We start from the raw sequence: 18,855 nt of genomic DNA on the forward strand, positions 1-18,855 counted from the left end.
TTGAGAGCATGGTTGCACAAGCAATTGCTCTGTGATTTTGACTGGACATGTCTGAGTCAACCGTCCACCTTGATGACTGGAGACATGCCCAGTTGCAGAGAGTAATTTAAGGTTGGATGTCATTCTTGTAACCACCAGTAGACTTTATTTGGGAGGGGGGGACTGAACCCCAACCTGTGATTTGTAGGTCAGCATTTTAGACCATTAGGCAGCCACAGCTGTTGATTCGAATAACATTACACAACCTTTGGCAATATTTTCATTAACTTAGGACAGGTTTAACCATAGACCTATTAACTATACTGTCTAGTTAATAGGTCTATGGGTTTAACTAAACTTAAAACATTCACGCATCTTTATAAAACAGCAGACGACTCAATTATTATAGTGTTTAAGTATTCCGACATCCACATTGCTTGATCGCATGCCCTAAGCAGAGGCTAAAAAATTGCAGTGCCTTTTCTTTTGAATGTTCATATACCTGCGTAGCCGTGGTTCCTATTGCCTGTGTGGTGGGTCAGTAGCTAAAGTCATGTGATCGAAATTATTAGTACTAGTACTCTGTCAGTTCCTTCCACAGTGACAGATCATCAGGTGCAATAACTGTGTGCATAATTAATCCCTATTATAGCAAAGTGGTCGAGTAGTGCAGATGGTAATGCACTTGGCTGAAAACGCAAATATATTGGTTTGATTCCTGTGCAGTGTAGTGTTTTTTCTAACGTCCTTAGCATGGTTGCAGATGGACAGACAGTGCTCTTATTATAGTGAGGGTTGAAATCCTTGAAATTTGGTTTATCAGCCAAGTGTTGATGCTTTTACATAAGTTTAGCATTCCCCTCGATATGTTTCTATATCCACTCTTGCTGACAGCGATCAGCTGCAAACATAATGAGTGCTTAACACTCGTAAAGGAAGGCAGTGCATCAATTATTTATAGCAACAGTGTAGTGTCAGCCTTCCTAGACAGCTTCCAGCTCTTTCCTTGGATATTCACGGATCAACATGGTGGGTAGACTTGTTCGCTATGTTAAAACTGTTTCAGCACTTATACATGAAATACTTCAGGTTTCAGGCACCTTATTTCAGCCTCACGAAGTCAACAGTTAAAAATATTAGTATATGAAAGTTGTTTGTAAATATATTCTTCATATTATATTCATATTATTCATTCTGTATGAATATATAAATATATTCATATAATTCACTGGTACTACTTGTGTTGTGAAAGGCAGCGCATGTAGTACCCATGCTTGTATCGTACTATAAACAACTCTCTTACTCTGTATAGCCCTTTCAGTAAATGCAGCACGCATTTATATTTCTTTGCAGATTAACTTCAACTTATTCAAAATAGCTGAAAACTAGTCACAAATTTTAGCTGGGGATATGTGTAATAATAAACAGAATGGAAAATTATTGAAAGAGCTAAATGACATTTTAAGTAAAAATACTGATTATCTGTTAATGAAAATTTTTTAGCGCGTAGCTTTTCACTAACATGCAATAGATACCAAAAGCTTGACTTTGTATTGCTTATTAAAAATGAAACACGCTAGTTGTATTGCCTTCCTTTGAACAAATTGCTAGATATTGCATGATGGGCCACTTGCTGGCACTAGTCAAAATGATAGTTATATATTATCTTACTGCCAAGTGCCAGATATGGCTTTCTTTGCATTAGAAATATGCTATTGCTTTGTGAGCCACTTGCTGATACTAGTCACTAAGATGACACCCTTATTGCGTAGATAGCCACTTTCTGGCTCTAGTCGCTAAGATGGTATATTTCCATTGTATTGAGAGCCGCTTGCTGGTGCTAGTCAGTAAGATATTACATGTATTTTAATGCATAGTGAGCCACTTGCATAGTGAGCGACAAATTGCCAGGAGCCACTTGCTGGTGCTTTTCAATAAGATAGTATATTTCTATTGCATAGTGAGCCACCTGTTGGTATTAGTCAGTGAGATAATATATTTCAATTGCATGGAGAGTCACTTGCTGGTGCTTTTCAATAAGATAGTATATTTCTATTGCATAGTGAGCCACCTGTTGGTATTAGTCAGTGAGATAATATATTTCAATTGCATGGAGAGTCACTTGCTGGTGCTTTTCAATAAGATAGTATATTTCTATTGCATAGTGAGCCACCTGTTGGTATTAGTCAGTGAGATAATATATTTCAATTGCATGGAGAGTCACTTGCTGGGGCTTGTCAATAGGATGGTATATTTCTATTGTATGGAGAGGTACTTGTCGGTGCTAGTCAGTAAGATATTACATTTTATTGCATATAGAGCCACTTGCTGCTGCTTGTCAATACTATTATATTTTTCTATTGCAGGCAAAGTTATCACCTGATGAAATTGAAGGTAAGGAGTAAAGCTCCTGTTGTTGCTGACATTTTCATCTTAGCAAAATAATACAGTTTCAAAAGAAAATTGTCAGAATCATTAACCGTAAGCCATTTGGATTTCCAACAAACGATTTATTTAAAACCTCTGATATTTTAACTATTGATAAATTGCATAAATATAAGTTGCTTATTCAAGCCCATAAATTATTTTACTCAAAATGTGATCCAGCACTACCATTTTATAATACTCGTCATCAATTACTTTCTCTTCCCGTACCTAATCATCTAACTTTAGCCGGTCAACGATCCTCAAACTTTGCAACACCTGCGCTGTGGAATCGACTACCTAATTCAATAAGATCAATAAAATGTCTCGGTAAATATAAGGTGGAGCTGAGGCACCATCTCCAGTCTGGAGAGTGAGTGTTACGGTCTGGTTTTTGTGCTGCTGACTCGGGCTCGCGTACCACTGGCTTTGCCATTTCGCAATGGGCCCCATCATCATTTCTTACTTATTGTTATTTTTCACGCATTGGTTAATTATTTTTTGTCTCGAGTATTAATTCAATTGTGTAATCTTTAAAGGTGAAATAAAACACACACACACACACACACACACACATATTTGAGATACTTTAATTGCTGTCGGTATTAGTGTTAATCCCTTGTTAATCCCTTGTTAATCCCTTGAACGGTCCCGTGCGGACATATTGTAATTAGTAAATTTGTAATTGGCATCCTTAAGCTGTACCCTCTCCAAATTATACTGATACCATTTCCAGTCTACTGATACCATCTTCAACGCATGCCAGTCTAACTAAATAGGTTACCTAACCGCTCCTTTACAATTGAGGCCTACAAACCTTGTTAGTAAAAACCTATAATAAAATTATATTATATTGTTTTAAAGTGCAACACTTGATGCGTTATATGGCAATGAGGGCAAGAGTTTAAAATGAGGATGTATACACGCATTTATATTTGTTTCAAACAAATGTTTCTATATAAGTGTATATACAGTATATACAGTATATATACGGTATATTTGCTTGTAAAATACATTTGTTTGCAAAATATATATACTGTATATTTATATGTAAAGTATATATATATATATTACATATATTTTATATAATAAGTATTATACATATTTATACATATATAACTGGACCGAAAACCTGGTTGTGAAGAAAAGACATTCTTGTTAACTTGCACTGGTGTAATACAAAGTCTAACGATATTCGATATTCGCAACATGAAGCTTAACAGAACCAAATCAGAGAACAGAATAACACTCTATTGATTTCCGCACTCTATCCTTTTGCTTCAGGCTAAGAGTGTCGCATCTATTACATTGTGTTTTTATACTTTGGAGTATTTGGTGGTAGAAGTCACTCTTTTTGTCCAATATGAATGTTAGGAAGGCCTAAATACATTCGGAGTATTATGGAGTGGGCGGTTAATTATACGCTATAATTGTGGCAGCCATTACGGATGACCAAATATGGAGGTCAACAATAAAACTTCCTCTCGTTTATGGTCGCTTCTTCACAAAGGAATTTCTTTATTGCAGTAACACGTTTCTAGCTCTTTCCTACTCATATAATTCATGCAAATGAGGGGGTGTTTGGGCACCCCCAACTATCTGTTACGTACACAGTATCATAGTCTGGTAGGCAAGACAATAGCCATCAGGGTATTCAAACAAGCTATACTCGTATGAGATTGTGAAAAACATTGCTATGCAGGCAAATGGGTTTTGTACTGTTTCATTTAGGAAAATAGCATTAGAGTCGAAGGGCATAAAGATAACTCTCTGAAGCCTCAGTTCAAGATAATTCAAAAATTTTGATCACTTTGTGCGTAATACGTTGTCAGTAGATTTTCAAATGCTGAGTTTCAAGATTGAATTATTAGTTTTTGAGATATCGTCAAATACGAAGGGTATTTCTAACAGATGAACAAATAATTAATGTCTGCTGACCAAGCCTTAGTTCTAGTGACACACTGATTTATACTCATACAAAAGAAATATCGAAAATAGACAAAGCTCAAAAGCTTCTTCTCCTCAGCAATAAAAGCTTCACACTAACACTAATGATATTTTTATTCATAACAAATGTACACACTCTATTAGACTCTGTGTACCGCTACCATTATGTTTCTTCAGTTATATGTCAAACATCACTTATTAAAAAGAAGGTGAAAAAAACTATTTGATTTCTATTTCTTTCATTGATTTCTACAAGCTTGCAGCTTCAATATGATACTCAGTTCAAGAAATTATGCTATTCTAAGTTTTTTCACAATTGATGGCAAGTTTGTAAATATGGTTTAGGAAGAGAAGCCTGTGTGTGTACGGCGACATTTTATTGCATGTCATTCATAGGTGAAGCAAAAATAACAAAACTACAAACATAGAGCAAAAGGAACTGTGTGATAGTTTGAGACTAGCAGTAGGACAGCCCTGCTTGTATGTACCTGCTTGTATATATTTGCTTATATATACATGTACCTGCTTGTATATATCTGCTTGTATATATCTGCTTGTATATATCCGCTTGTATATATCTGCTTGTATGTACCTGCTTGTATATATCTGCTTGTATATATCCGCTTGTATATATCTGCATGTATATATCTGCTTGCTTATATCTGCATGTATATATCTGCTTGTATATATCTGCTTATGTATATACCTGCTTGTATATACCTGCTTGTATATATCTGCTTGTATATATCCGCTTGTATATATCTGCATGTATATATCTGCTTGTATATATCTGCATGTATATATCTGCTTGTATATATCTGCTTATATATACATGTACCTGCTTGTATATATCTGCTTGCATATATCTGCATGTATATACCTGCTTGTATATACCTGCTTGTATGTACCTGCTTGTATATACCTGCTTGTATATACCTGCTTGTATATATCCGCTTGTATATATCTGCTTGTGTGTACCTGCTTGTATATATCTGCTTATATGTACATGTACCTGCTTGTATATATCTGCTTGTATATATCTGCATGTATATACCTGCTTGTATATACCTGCTTGTATATACCTGCTTGTATATACCCGCTTGTACATATCCGCTTGTATATATCTGCTTGTGTGTACCTGCTTGTATATATCTGCTTATATATACATGTACCTGCTTGTATATATCTGCTTGTATATATCTGCATGTATATACCTGCTTGTATATACCTGCTTGTATATACCTGCTTGTATATACCCGCTTGTACATATCCGCTTGTATATATCTGCTTATATATACATGTATATATCTGCTTGTACATATCTGCTTTTTTATACAAGATTGAAGGTTAAAGCATGTTTCAAGTCTAAAATTTAATACTGAAGACACACCTTACGGCCTTTTCAACCGGAAGGATTTGGTGTAGATGGACACTAAAGGCTGGTTCAAACTATATTGCCGTATGTCAGCGTTTTTCTTTCGGTGTTCGTCGCTGATTATGTGAACCGTGAACCGATGGCATCGACGAAACATTGCGGACACGTCGGGAAAGTTTGCAGCTGTCAAACTTTCTTGACGTGGCGACGGCCTTTCAAATGTGAACCATTCTACCGATGGTAATTCGTGGTCCCGGATAGCGTGATTTATTCATATCCTTTTATGGTCATCACTGCAAAACTAGTATTTGATTCAAACACGCGTAAACAAAGAGGTTTCTTCGCGAAAATTTAAAAGCGAAATGGGAACACTACGTCAAGGAGTATTTTCTGATGCAAACGGGATAGCTCTGTGATAGTGTGGACATCGTTATCATCAACGATCACAGAAGTACTGTGGCATCAACGCCGAGATACAGCGATATAGTGTGAACCAGCCTTCAGCTCTCTAATTTTTTGTGCTGACAAGAAGTTCATTAATGGTGCAGGCTTACCCGAGTTAATTCAATTTTTATCGTAGTATATTTACATATTCTTGTGAGATGTTTATAGAAATATAGCTATTGATATGTGTAACTAATTTTTGTTATAGGCTATTTAAAAATCTAGTTACTGCTTTGACCTGACAAAGTTTATAAGTTTACGAAAAGCCTATGAGAAAATTGAAAAGTTGAATAATTAGCGCCTACCACTATTCCAAAAATTAGTGATATTGTCGGAAAGAGTTTTTTTTATAATACTTTAATAATTATGTTTTGGCAAACAGCCAAATAAAGTTGTAGGTTGTTTAGTTTATTGCATCAAGCCGCGATCATCTATAGCCAACAAGCACGAAGACAAGGAAAGTTCAACATAGTTAGCAAGTTAGTGCAAGTTAGTGCAAGTTAGCAAGGCAGTGTTCCATGTTACCAAATTTATTAAATTTCATGTTAACAGACTGCAAGGAAGTGTTCGACTTATTTGATTTCTGGGATGGAAGAGACAGTCTGGTAGACGCTGCCAAGGTAGGCGACTTCTTGAGGTCTCTCGGACTCAACCCAACAGAGGAACAGATTCTTAAGAGTGGAGGCTGCAAAAAGATGGGTGAGGATGTTTAAGGTGCATGAAGAGCATGTCAGTGTACTTGATTTGAAATCGGAACGAAGAAAACCAGTTTCATCATTTTATGTATCAAGATTTTGACAACTTTATTTATGCGATGCAAATATTGATTAGATAGCTGTTATAAATGAGAAGCCGGTAAAAGCAGATGGTGGAATACATGCAATGCTATTCTGTATAGTTGCTTTAAAAATAAGCTTTTCTTAAAATAAGTGTGTTAAGTTCTTTTTGTCAAAAATATTTCAAACTCCAACTAATTGTATTTTGCTAACTTAATCGCAGTTCCGAAGAATCAGAAAAAAGAACATGCCCAGACGTTCCAAGAAAGGCCAATAACACTTCTTGCTCATAATTGATAAATATACGGTCTCATCAGCATCGGGTACACCACATGTTTACACAGCATTTAGAAGTACATGTACAACAATGGAACATATTTTAACCAACCTATCTTTAAACCATTTGGAACATCTTTGGCGCAATATCTGAGGCTATATTTAAAGTTTCATTCTGCTAATCATGAGCAAATTCAAAATAAAATATATGTCAATAGAGACACATAATACAGCAACTTGAAATCAATAGCCGACGTCATAACAGAATGGACAAACAGGAAGTGCAACACCTGATGTTATTTTTCGAGAAATATTTTTCTTTTGAGAGTTTTAGCGGCGATCAAGTTCTGCCGATTTTAATCTTGAAACATCCGGACTGTCAGATCGCCTAAAGCGACAAACAAAGTCTCAACTTATATAAAACTACCTACATTCTTTTTATAAAAGTTTTAAAAATAACTCCTTTAACGTTCTCAGTAGGTTTTACTGTTGACAAGGATGCCTTTTTCAAGATAAGAGATAGTGATACGCCCTTGCAGGTCCCAATACAGACTCTACTATTATTTGTAGCAAACTCTTGAAGGACTGTGGTAGGTCAAGTAGATGCAAACTTTTCTCACCTCATTACTGAAGTCAGAGATTTATTGACAATCAAGACAGCCGTATTAATCTGATCATAACTCGACTAGCTTGTATACTACATCATAATGGCTGTGGAAATGCCAGCGGCTACAAATGTGATTACGTTATTTTATAGCGGTTTGATGCAGATGAACAGCCGGTAATGAGTTCTTTGTTTAACCTGTATCTCAACCTGCCTGCAACGCTTAACCCAGCTTAACCCTCTCTGCCTAGCGGCTGTGATGTAGTGATTAGTACACCAATCGGCATGGTCTGTGGTTTGAGCTCCACTACAGGATCTTAAATTGCCCTTGTGCTCACAGAAAACCTGAGGTGGGCAGTGGGAAACCACCCTAAGAAAACTCTTGAAATGTAAATGGAGAAACTCATGACATGAGGAACCTACCTCTCAACTAATCCAAAACTTGAAATATGTCTGTGGTTTAAGCTCCACTACAGGATTTTAAATTGCCCATGTGCTCACAGAAAACCTGAGGCGGGCAATGGGAATTCACCCAAAGAAAACTCTTGAAATATCTAATCTAATCAAACTCTCAACTAATCCGTTAGCAAAGCCTCATCTCACTTGCATTAACTCTTCTCTTCAGCATCTTCTGACTTTCCTTGACCTTAATAACTACATATAGTATTATTAGACATATAGTATTATTAACTATATAGTATTATTAGATATATTGTATTATTAACTATATAGTATTATTAGATATATTGTATTATTACATATATTGTATTATTACATATATAGTATTATTAAATATACAGTACTATTAGATATATAGTATTATTAGGTATATAATATAATTAGATATACAGTATTAATAGATATACAGTATTATTAGATATATGGATTATTAGATATATTGTATTATTATATATAGTATTATTATATATATAGTATTATTATATATATAGTATTATTATATATATAGTATTATTATATATATAGTATTATTAGATATACAGTATTATTAGATATATAGTATTATTAGATATACAGTATTATTAGATATACAGTATTATTAGATATATAGTATTATTAGATATAATTATAGTATTACTACATATATAATATAATTAGATATACAGTATTATTAGATATATAGTATTATTAGATATAAAGTATTATTAGATATACAGTATTATTAGATATATAGTGTTATTAGATATAATTATAGTATTATTACATATATAATATACTGTAATTAGATATACAGTATTATTAGATATATAGTATTATTAGATATATGTATTATTATATATATTGTATTCGTAGCTAAATCCATATCTGTTTACGATTGTATTCTCATCAAGATCTCAATCTCATCGATTCACTCCAATCATCTGATTATGAGGTGTTACTTACGCATTTGAAATGCTTTTAGATCTGCTTCTGTTTAAAATTTTGACAAAACAATTTATTTGAAGATTTAATTAAAATTTAACAAACTCTAATGAAATTGTTATTAATTATTATTGTTTATTATTATTGTTTTCATTAAAATATTGTTTGAATTAAAAGAGTTGACTGGTCAGCGATGCTGAACAAGGTAATACTGTTTGATTTTAATCAAACCATAGCATGCCAAATATCGTCCTAGTATAATATTCTAAAGATAAATTTCAAATATATTTTTGATATGTTGAAATATGATTGACCTTGGGATTTGTTGATAGTCAAAGCAAATGGCAGTCGAACAGGAAAGTGAATACTTTTAAATTGAAACGGCACATTTGTCGGAATTAGTAGTATTCTAGGGATAAAAACTTTTTCACCCATTGTAGCTCGAGTCATGCAATAAAATCGGCAGCATATCAACCATATTTTTCTGCTTCACCCTAATGCTTTCGCTTACATACCTGTGTTTAAGAACCCTTAAAACTGGATGTTAGGTTGGCAGAATGACTGGTGAACAATAGAATTTTGCCTGTGAGTATTGTGTGTTACCAGTAGACGTCGTTCTAAAAACGAAGCTGAGTTTCTCTTTTCTTCAGAATATGCATAACTTGACTAGTGAAGGTTCTGTTAACTTCTCCATCGCATTCCAGGAGAGAAACAGTACAAACTCGATCAACTTATGCCGATATATCAAGATGTACTCGCTGCAAAAGATGCCGGAACTTTTGCTGATTTCATGGAAGCTTTTAAGACGTTCGACAGGGAAGGTCAAGGTTATGTGTCTTCCGCAGAAGTCCGACATGTTCTTTCAGCAATGGGTAGGTTATAAAGATATCTCTGTTTATACTGGTTAGCCTATATTTAAGGCTGGTTCAGACCAAATACGTATGTATGGGGTGCGAGGGGCTGCGCTTTTTTACACATTAAAATTGCACATTTTTATTGCTTACTGCTACTACTTAAACAATTCTTGGGGCCTAATCCAATTTGTTAAAAATTTATTTAAAAAGTTGAAAGGACAATTATAAAAGACTATTATATATATTGGCAAAAAGTAATCCAATCATATGTTTTGGTTTGCTCGAGTTAGTAGGCAAATTATACACCTCTATAATTACTGTGATGATCCCAAATAATTTCATGACCATTCCCAGTCTTTTAACTGCAACTCTAAATCATCTAGTAAAAAGCATATTTAAAAAGTTGTCTCAGGTTTAACATAAAAAAACATTTAGCATTTTTAACATTTTAGGAAGGCTAAAAGAATCGATCAGAAATTAACTCAATATATCCAATAAATATATTTGTTTTGACAGATTTCCTTTGTGGCGAATAAATCTGCAATGTTTCTATTTTTAAACCCAGTTAAGATATTACGTTGATAAACAATCGTAGTGGCACCATTTGTTACTTCGAGGAACATCTGCTAACATTGTTTATGTTCCAACGCAGATACATGTAATGTAAACAGAACTAGGGAAGCTCTCCAAGGTATTTATTACAAGTGTATCTGCCCTTTGCTAACTTAGCTTCAGATTCATTATGAGAGAACTAAAGCTATGGAATGGTAGCCGTTTTCCTTACCTTAAAACAAATAATTCTAGGCAAAGTGAATTACATGCGTAAAAATGGAGTAGTTCAAAATCCTACTTGATAATGGGCTGTGGCAAGTACCGTCACCAAGAACTGATGGATTGTTGGTTATTACTGTATGGAAAGTCAAGGCATCTTTCTATTTGCTGTTAAAATGAACTTGCATAAAACCTTTGTAGATTTTATCAGAAAGGGTCGGTATTTTTTTGTCATTTTGATTTTTGAGGTGATCTGAATGCCAGGATGTTTCAACATTAAAATCAACAGAACTTTAGCGGTTAAAAAGCTCAAAAGAAAAATACTTGCAAATGACATCACTAGTTGCTATCCTGGCCATGGCTGATATCGGCTATTGCATTCAAGTCAGCTTCACATGCCTCTATTCCGCAGGCGTCATAATTGCACTTTTGCTTGATCTGAGCATTTTAAACGGTCAGAAACATTCTGCCAATCGCATCACATAAAACATTAAAAACAATCAAAAATGACAAAAAATACTGATACTTTGTGATAAAATCTACTGAACTTTTGTGCAAGCTCAATTTTAATAAACATTTCAGACACAAAAAAAACTTTCCAGTTTCAAATAGCTTGGCAGGATTTTTTAATATTCTGCTAAGGTGAAGGTTAATTCCACTATTTCAAACAGAAAAATTGTGCAGCAGCTCTTGCTAGTCAGCCAGGCAGCAGGTATTCTCTAGACAGCCTGCCTCGAGAGTTAAAATAGCCTATCTAACCCTAATTAGTGCTGGTACAGCCTCGTTAATTGCAAATAATAGGTCTAGGTGGTACTTGGCATTTAGTTTGGTTACAAAGCTTGCACATATACGCTGCCCTACTTATAGTGCTGTCTAGGTAGAAGGCTCATTTCTTCTAGGAATAGTGGTTGAGAATCTAGAATCTTGTGTTAATGAAGGCGTGTCAACAGCAGTCTGTAAATAGGAACTAAGATATGAATATATGATCTTACTTATATAATTTACTAGCAGTGCTAACCGGCGTTGTCCAGGGAATAAAAAAATCTTTGCCCAAAAAATTGATTTGTATTTAACATATAACAACATTTGCCATTCTAACTTTCAAACTGCATATCATGAGAAAAGTGTTTTGTGTAATTAAAATAAATTGAGAGAGAAAATAAAAACAGCTGTAAAGGGTTTCAAATTCTGTCAAGCAACTTTTAAACTTCCTATCATGAGGAAAATGTTTCGCGCAGTTCAAATGAATTAAGAAAAGTAAAACGACTATAAAAAGGTTTAGATGTAAATGTGAAATAATTAGCAAGTAATAGCTAAGTTAAGTCTGTTTTGCTACAAGTACAATAAAAGATGATTCGGTACTAATACAATTAATACGAACTGAGAAAACAAAATAAGAATCGTGAATTTGTTGAATTAATAAAAATTCTTGCATAAAAGTGCGTGTGTATAAAAAAGGTTACTGTTCCACCAGAAGCTACCCATCAAAACTTTGAATACGATGATACTGAAAACTCCCGATACCGGTACAAATTTAAAAATGAGATATCGTACTGTCTTTGTCTGACAGAATGGCGAGAGAATCTCGAGGCTCGTCCCATGGAGACAATATAATTGTCCGCGTGAGAAGAATTGGCCTTGACCCCAAATATAATAATTGAACTTTACGAAAAATACTTCTTAACAGGGGCATCGTAAAGCTTGGCAGCATTGGTAAAATAATCAGCGTGCGCATAGCTATATCTATAGCTAGACGCACCTACACACCAACACTGAGAAGTATATATATATATATAAAGAATGTTGTTAGTTTTAACTATTCTTTGTCTTCAAATTTTATCACATTTCTGATGAAAACAAAGGATTCGAGAAATATTCTTTTCCGACTTTAAAACTACTGCAATAATAATATAACTTTACTCGTATTGATTGACAGCGACATTCAATAGTCTTGAGCTACTAAAAATAAACAAAAAAATGTCATGGCTATTATTATTATTATTCGGCAATCTATCTTAAGGATGAAGTTGCGCAAAATTTTAGTATATTTTATCAGAAAGTATCAAGATTTTCCTATCATTTGTGATTGTTTGTGATGTCTGAGATGATTTGACTGCCAGGATGTTTTAAGATTAAAATAGGCAAAACTTAATTGCAGTCAAAAGGCTCAGACGAAAAAGACTTCAGATTCAATTTAATTAAAATTTCATCACGATTACAACTTTTGACAAAACTTGTTTGCAATGAAAAGCTCAGATCAAGCGAAAGTGCTAATAAATAATAGCAATCTAAAATAATAAACTGGTATTTTAATCAAAATATTAGTATTATTATCATGAACTATCTGACTACATAGTTAAAAGCTATATAGCTAGCAAACTATTCACTTGACTGAAAACATACCTTACTTGCTATATATCTGTCTAGAACTATAGATAACTAGCCAAGTGACTACTTGTGTGCATAGAACTGACTGGCTACATAGCCAAATAGCTACATAATTGACTAGCTATATAGCTAACTTGCTGTATATTCAACTGACTTTTAGCTGCTTAGCTATATGTTCAAGTAGCCATGTAAATACTTGGCTGTATAGTTATTAGGTACAGTATGTATCTGACTAATTATACAAACTATATTATACTATATTATATATATTATAAGGTACATGTAGCTATTGAGCTACTTACTGGCTATACAGCTACTTAGGTATGTAGCCGACTACTAGATTCCTAAATAATTATGCATCTAACTTATCACATTGCTTGCTATTATGTAGTTCATTCATTATATAGCTATAGTTAGCTATTAGCTATAGCTAATAGCGTTAGCTATAGCTAACTAGTTATTCAACTAGTTAAATATCATATCTAGGTTCGTAACTGAATGGTTATGTAGCTAATAGTTACATAGCTAGTTACTTAGGCAGCTGCTTTGCTGGTTTTGTAATTGTTCGACTATATAGTAGCTCCAATGTCAATGAATGCTTGAAGTTCTATTGTTCAACTTTTCTTTTTTTATCAATTATAATCCTTATTAGTCTGTTATAATTACAAAATATCGACAAGTTTGTATGTCTAAAACTCCTAGGCTATGTTGCATGTCTTTCCTTGCCACTTCTTCTAGCAAGAGGAAGCCATTTGCTATACTTTGAAGAGCTTCACAGTGTACAATAGATAGTGTTACAAATATATGATTATATGTGCGTGCATTGTATATATTGTTATAAATATGCGTTAAACATATACTTTACTGTTTGCTGTAGGGGACAGACTATCAGATGAAGAGGTTGATGAAATAATGAAGTCAACTGGAACTCAGGAAGACCTCGATGGCAACATTAAATTTGAAGGTCGTTAATCTAATCTATGATGCTCTATCTTATAATAACTAATTACAGAGAAGGTGTTACTAGCCTTACGCTGGGGTACCAAATATCTGGGTTTGATACTTTTGTGGTGCTATTTTTTCCTTATGTTCTAATACAGACTGACAGACAGACACGACTATTATTATAGTAAAGATATAGTAACAATTTTCAAGTTGTGAGAATGTATAGAAAAATGTAAGCCCTTGCTGAATATCGGCTGTCAACAGCTGTTACACTATATAATTACATTAAACTTGCTCCTTTTCTGAACTGCTGTGTCAATTACCTAATAAATGTTTAAAAAACTCTTATTGGTGAAAGCAGAGCATGTGTTTTAAGCTTAAAAACTTAAAAAATGACTTTTGGGAATAGCTGATCTTCACAGACAAACTTTTAAATTTCATATTTATGGGCACTCCACAAGATGTTCGCATAAACTGATTAGTGTAATTCTATAAACACTGGTCAAAACGTAATACGGGCGGGCGTACAAAAAACTCCAGACCCTTTTGGTATTTGAGGAATCTGCTGGACCTGGCTTTATAATTATCAACCAAAATGTGACGATTAGATTGTAAAAATTCATTAGAATGGCAGCCAACAGCAATACTTTTGTTTTGTATTCATACTTTGCTAATCGTTGGAATTGGCATCATATATCCATGTATACATATTTGATAGATGAAAAAGATATCTATCCTATATGTTCATGCTTCGCCAAACAATATGACTTCCTTACATCGCAGATTGTGAGTGTGTTTGTCTTCAAAACTGATCTTTTGTTCTTTTAACATCTGAAAAATGATATAGCATAATTATATTATTATAAATATTAATAATTTTAAAACAATGTCAGGTAATATTGTTCATGGTAAACAAAAGTTTAAAAAAAGCTGTTGCAATCGATTCAAACTCCTCTGAATCACTCGGGAACAAATTAAAATGGTCAACATTTTTTAATTAGTATAACTACATGTACAAACTACGAATGTGTAAGGTGAAGATATTATATATATATAATATTATATATTATATATATAATAATATATATGTATAATATATATATTATATATATAATGTTTATAATATATTATCTAATATATATATTATATTACATATTGTATATAATATATATATACATGTACATATGTATATAATATATATGTATAATATATGTATTATATATATAATATTTATAATATATTATCTAATATATATTATATATTATATTACATATTGTATATAATATATATTATATATGTAATATATAATATTATATATATAATATATAATATTATATATATAATATATAATATTATATATATCTAAAGTGATAGATTTGTGGTATATAATTTACAAATAATGAATCGGCGATAACCATCCACACAGTGATAACAGTTGGTGCATATATTGTTTATTTTATCACAAAGAGAATCTTGCATTAATATAAAATTTTAATAGCCCTTTATGTTAAGCTAAAATCACAGCGGTTAATACGTGTAGTTATTCCAATTTAGTCGTGTCAAAATCTGATTGCTTCTTTCTTCTATTTCCAGATTTCATCAAAAAAGTTATGGATGGTCCACAGAAGTAAACCAATCAAAGCCCTTTCCACAGGTCAAGAGGTCAATAATCAACAGATCTAGTAGAGTGCTTGAGTTTATGTGAATGTTGATAAGATTATAGCTAGAGCTAGCTCTGTATTTTCAATATACTGTATTTATTTTACACGTAATAATAAGATTTGCTAATCGCGGTAAATAATGATAGAGTGTGCTTACAGTTACTTCTAAAAGATGATATGAGTGTCTAGCATATTTGTTTTGACATCAGAACAGATTTATTAACTTCATTATACTATTAATCTCATAGATTAATAAAACTATTACTTGATTGAGTAGAGATACTCAAGTTGAAATAAACTGTATTCTGATACAAGTAATATATTTACTCAATAACACGTTGGACTATTGAGTTGAACACAGATCAACCAGCACCTGATTGGAATATTGTTGTGTGCTGGAGGAAACATCTATTTTTCTCAGAGGGGGCTTCCGACGCAATTCAAGCTCAAGTCAATCATACAATCCATCAACTGTAGATCATATTTGTACCTTTGTAAAACACTGCAAAGATTTAGAAAGGTACAAATATGAGCAATATCTGACCCAGACATACATTGAGAGAGGCAGTGCAGTAGCTGGGGTCAATCAAAAGGGAATTAGAAAAAAAAGAGAAAAAATGTACAATCCTCATGTTCTTGTGAATGCATGAGATATACAACTTGCATCAAACTACCGCCAACCAGAATACTGGAAGATTGAGGTAGAGTAGAGGAAACTGACTCGTCTCGCTGAGAAGGCTTTTGATCCACATCCTGGCGACAATTCCAAGCATTTAATAGAATGAACTGGTGTAGACCAAGTGAATTTTAGAAAATCTAGAACATGACATCACTTATAAAAGTAGCGGTCTTAAGAGTTAACAATGTTAGAGTTATCTTACCCTACAACCCAAAAGCGTACAACCCGCTTTTGCGTGAGCCATTCCTCGAAGATCGAGTATGTATGCACAGTTTACTGAAAGCAGAGGCTGTGTGTGATTTTAAAAGTTTTGTTACACAAACAATGGCTCTGTGATCTTGGCTGGACAGTTCTGAGTCTAGTGGCAATGAAACAATTGTATGCATAGCTGTTACATACATGTATGATCGTCTCTCACAGCACATTAGACTGCCAGGGTACTAGTACATTTATAGTTAAAATTAGATCAAGTCATTTAGTAAGTAAAGCTAGTAAAACCACTTCAAATGTAACTTAGGTTGGTTTGACACACATAACTTTAGCCAATTCTTCTCTCACACTGACCTTCAGCATGACAAACATGTTGCTGCTAGGTAGCTACCAAGCTATAGTAGCTTCAAGCTTAATGCAGAACCGAAAAACTAGCGGGAAGTTTACAAAGCTTAAATAAATCATATACAAGACACTTTGACATATACACTAAGTTAATTATTTTTCTAAGAATTTATGACCTGACCAGATCTTATACACTTTATACCTTGAGATGTAACTGGTTATGTATCAGTATAATTTATTGAAGAAATGATACAGAATTATCATCACTGTAGTATGATAGATGTCTACTCAGAAAGAATTTAGTTGTTAAAGCGAATTCTTATTCTATTTCTCCTTTTTGCCTTATTCTGTAAAGTCTTGGTATTGGTTCTAAAACTCATAACTAAGGCTTTTCAAGGAATTCTTCTAACTAAATGACTTGAATAATCAATTAAAAATGTCCTCACGTTATAATATTTGTACAGAATGTTATCTTCAACCATTGAAAAAGGAAATACAATTCAGAATTTAGCCTACGTAATCATTTAAAATATAATTTTACGGCTGTTTGGTTTACATTTTAAAATCAGGACAAAATGAGGGTTAATTTAATATGTAGTTTATGGCTATTCACTAAATTCACAATCAGTAACAATGTTGTAAATGAGAATTTTAGTTTTCCAACAAGGGGTGCAGTTTATTTTGGACACCACCATATTTCTTAATGGCAATTGAAAGCTTATTTTTGTTACAGCTTTTAAAAGCTTTTTCAGAATGTTAAAAATATGGCATTTAGGTCAATGTACTCTTTACTACAATGAAAGCCGTGTCGATCCGTCCTTCAGCCTGTCTGAAACCACGCTAAGAGCGTTAGGAAAAAGATTGCCTCACATAGGAATCAAACCTGCAGCATCAGATTCAAAGACAAGCATGTTTCCACTACACCACTCAACCTAATACAAGATAATCACACTAATTACTCATGACGATCTCTCACAGTGCACAAGACTGCCAAGCTATGAGTTCTAGATAATTATTCGTAGCATTCATAAGTTCATTTACTTTACTATAGCTATTTCGATATACCCTAGGACACTTATATTTCTCTAGTATTTAGTTTCGTGAGTAGCATACAGAGTAAAGTTTCGCTGCAGCTCTGATGAGTGCGAAAATATAGTGATGTAAAAATAAATGCAGTGGAACAAACATAATTAGATTCATCAGGTCCAGTTCACTGTTACGAAATTGTTTTCAATTTTCGACTATTTTGTATTTGTAAACTGCAGGTAGAAATGTGTTGACGAGATCGATAATGCAATTTGATCGCTTGCTGCCATTTGTTTTTTGGACTATCAATGACGTCAAGGTCCTTCCCGCCGTGACTGATGCTGTACCAATATGAGATCTCAAGTATTTATAGCACACGGTGGCCATGGCTCAAGGTTGTTATTGTTTTTGGTTGGTAATAAATTTCATCACTACAATAATTATTATTCAATTTTATGACTTTCCCTACCAGACTTTCATCATCAGTTACAAATTCACTGACTAAACTAATATCATCATCTTCCTCATTTGTCTTGGCTTTTCCAAAAAAACCTGTTATTGTAATTTGCTTTGCCATGCTGCTCAATCCGTGTATCAGCTATAATGAGTTTAGCAGAAATTGCCCAATGAACCAACCACACACGAAAAATGTCTGCATTTCTAATATGTATGACGATTTTATTGTGAATATTAATGACCAAAGCTATTTAATTTCGCGTTTTCGCTCGTTCGTTATGATAGTTTAGTTTCGCTCATGAAATTTTCGCGAAA

General features: G+C 33.4%; 1 protein-coding gene across 1 annotated transcript; it reads left to right on the plus strand.

Annotated features, from left to right (window-relative positions):
* Positions 1-908: 908 nt before the first annotated feature.
* Positions 909-16,158, plus strand: LOC137401478 (myosin essential light chain, striated adductor muscle-like). The gene is made up of 6 exons (XM_068087844.1): positions 909-1,008; positions 2,346-2,373; positions 6,722-6,868; positions 9,910-10,077; positions 14,096-14,182; positions 15,757-16,158. Exons 1-6 carry the CDS (start codon positions 1,006-1,008, stop codon positions 15,792-15,794), a joined length of 471 nt encoding a protein of 156 aa, XP_067943945.1. The 5' UTR covers positions 909-1,005; the 3' UTR covers positions 15,795-16,158.
* The last annotated feature ends 2,697 nt before the right edge of the window (positions 16,159-18,855 follow it).

The sequence above is a fragment of the Watersipora subatra genome, chromosome 8, assembly GCF_963576615.1.
Source record: "Watersipora subatra chromosome 8, tzWatSuba1.1, whole genome shotgun sequence".
NCBI classification, from domain to species: domain Eukaryota; kingdom Metazoa; phylum Bryozoa; class Gymnolaemata; order Cheilostomatida; family Watersiporidae; genus Watersipora; species Watersipora subatra.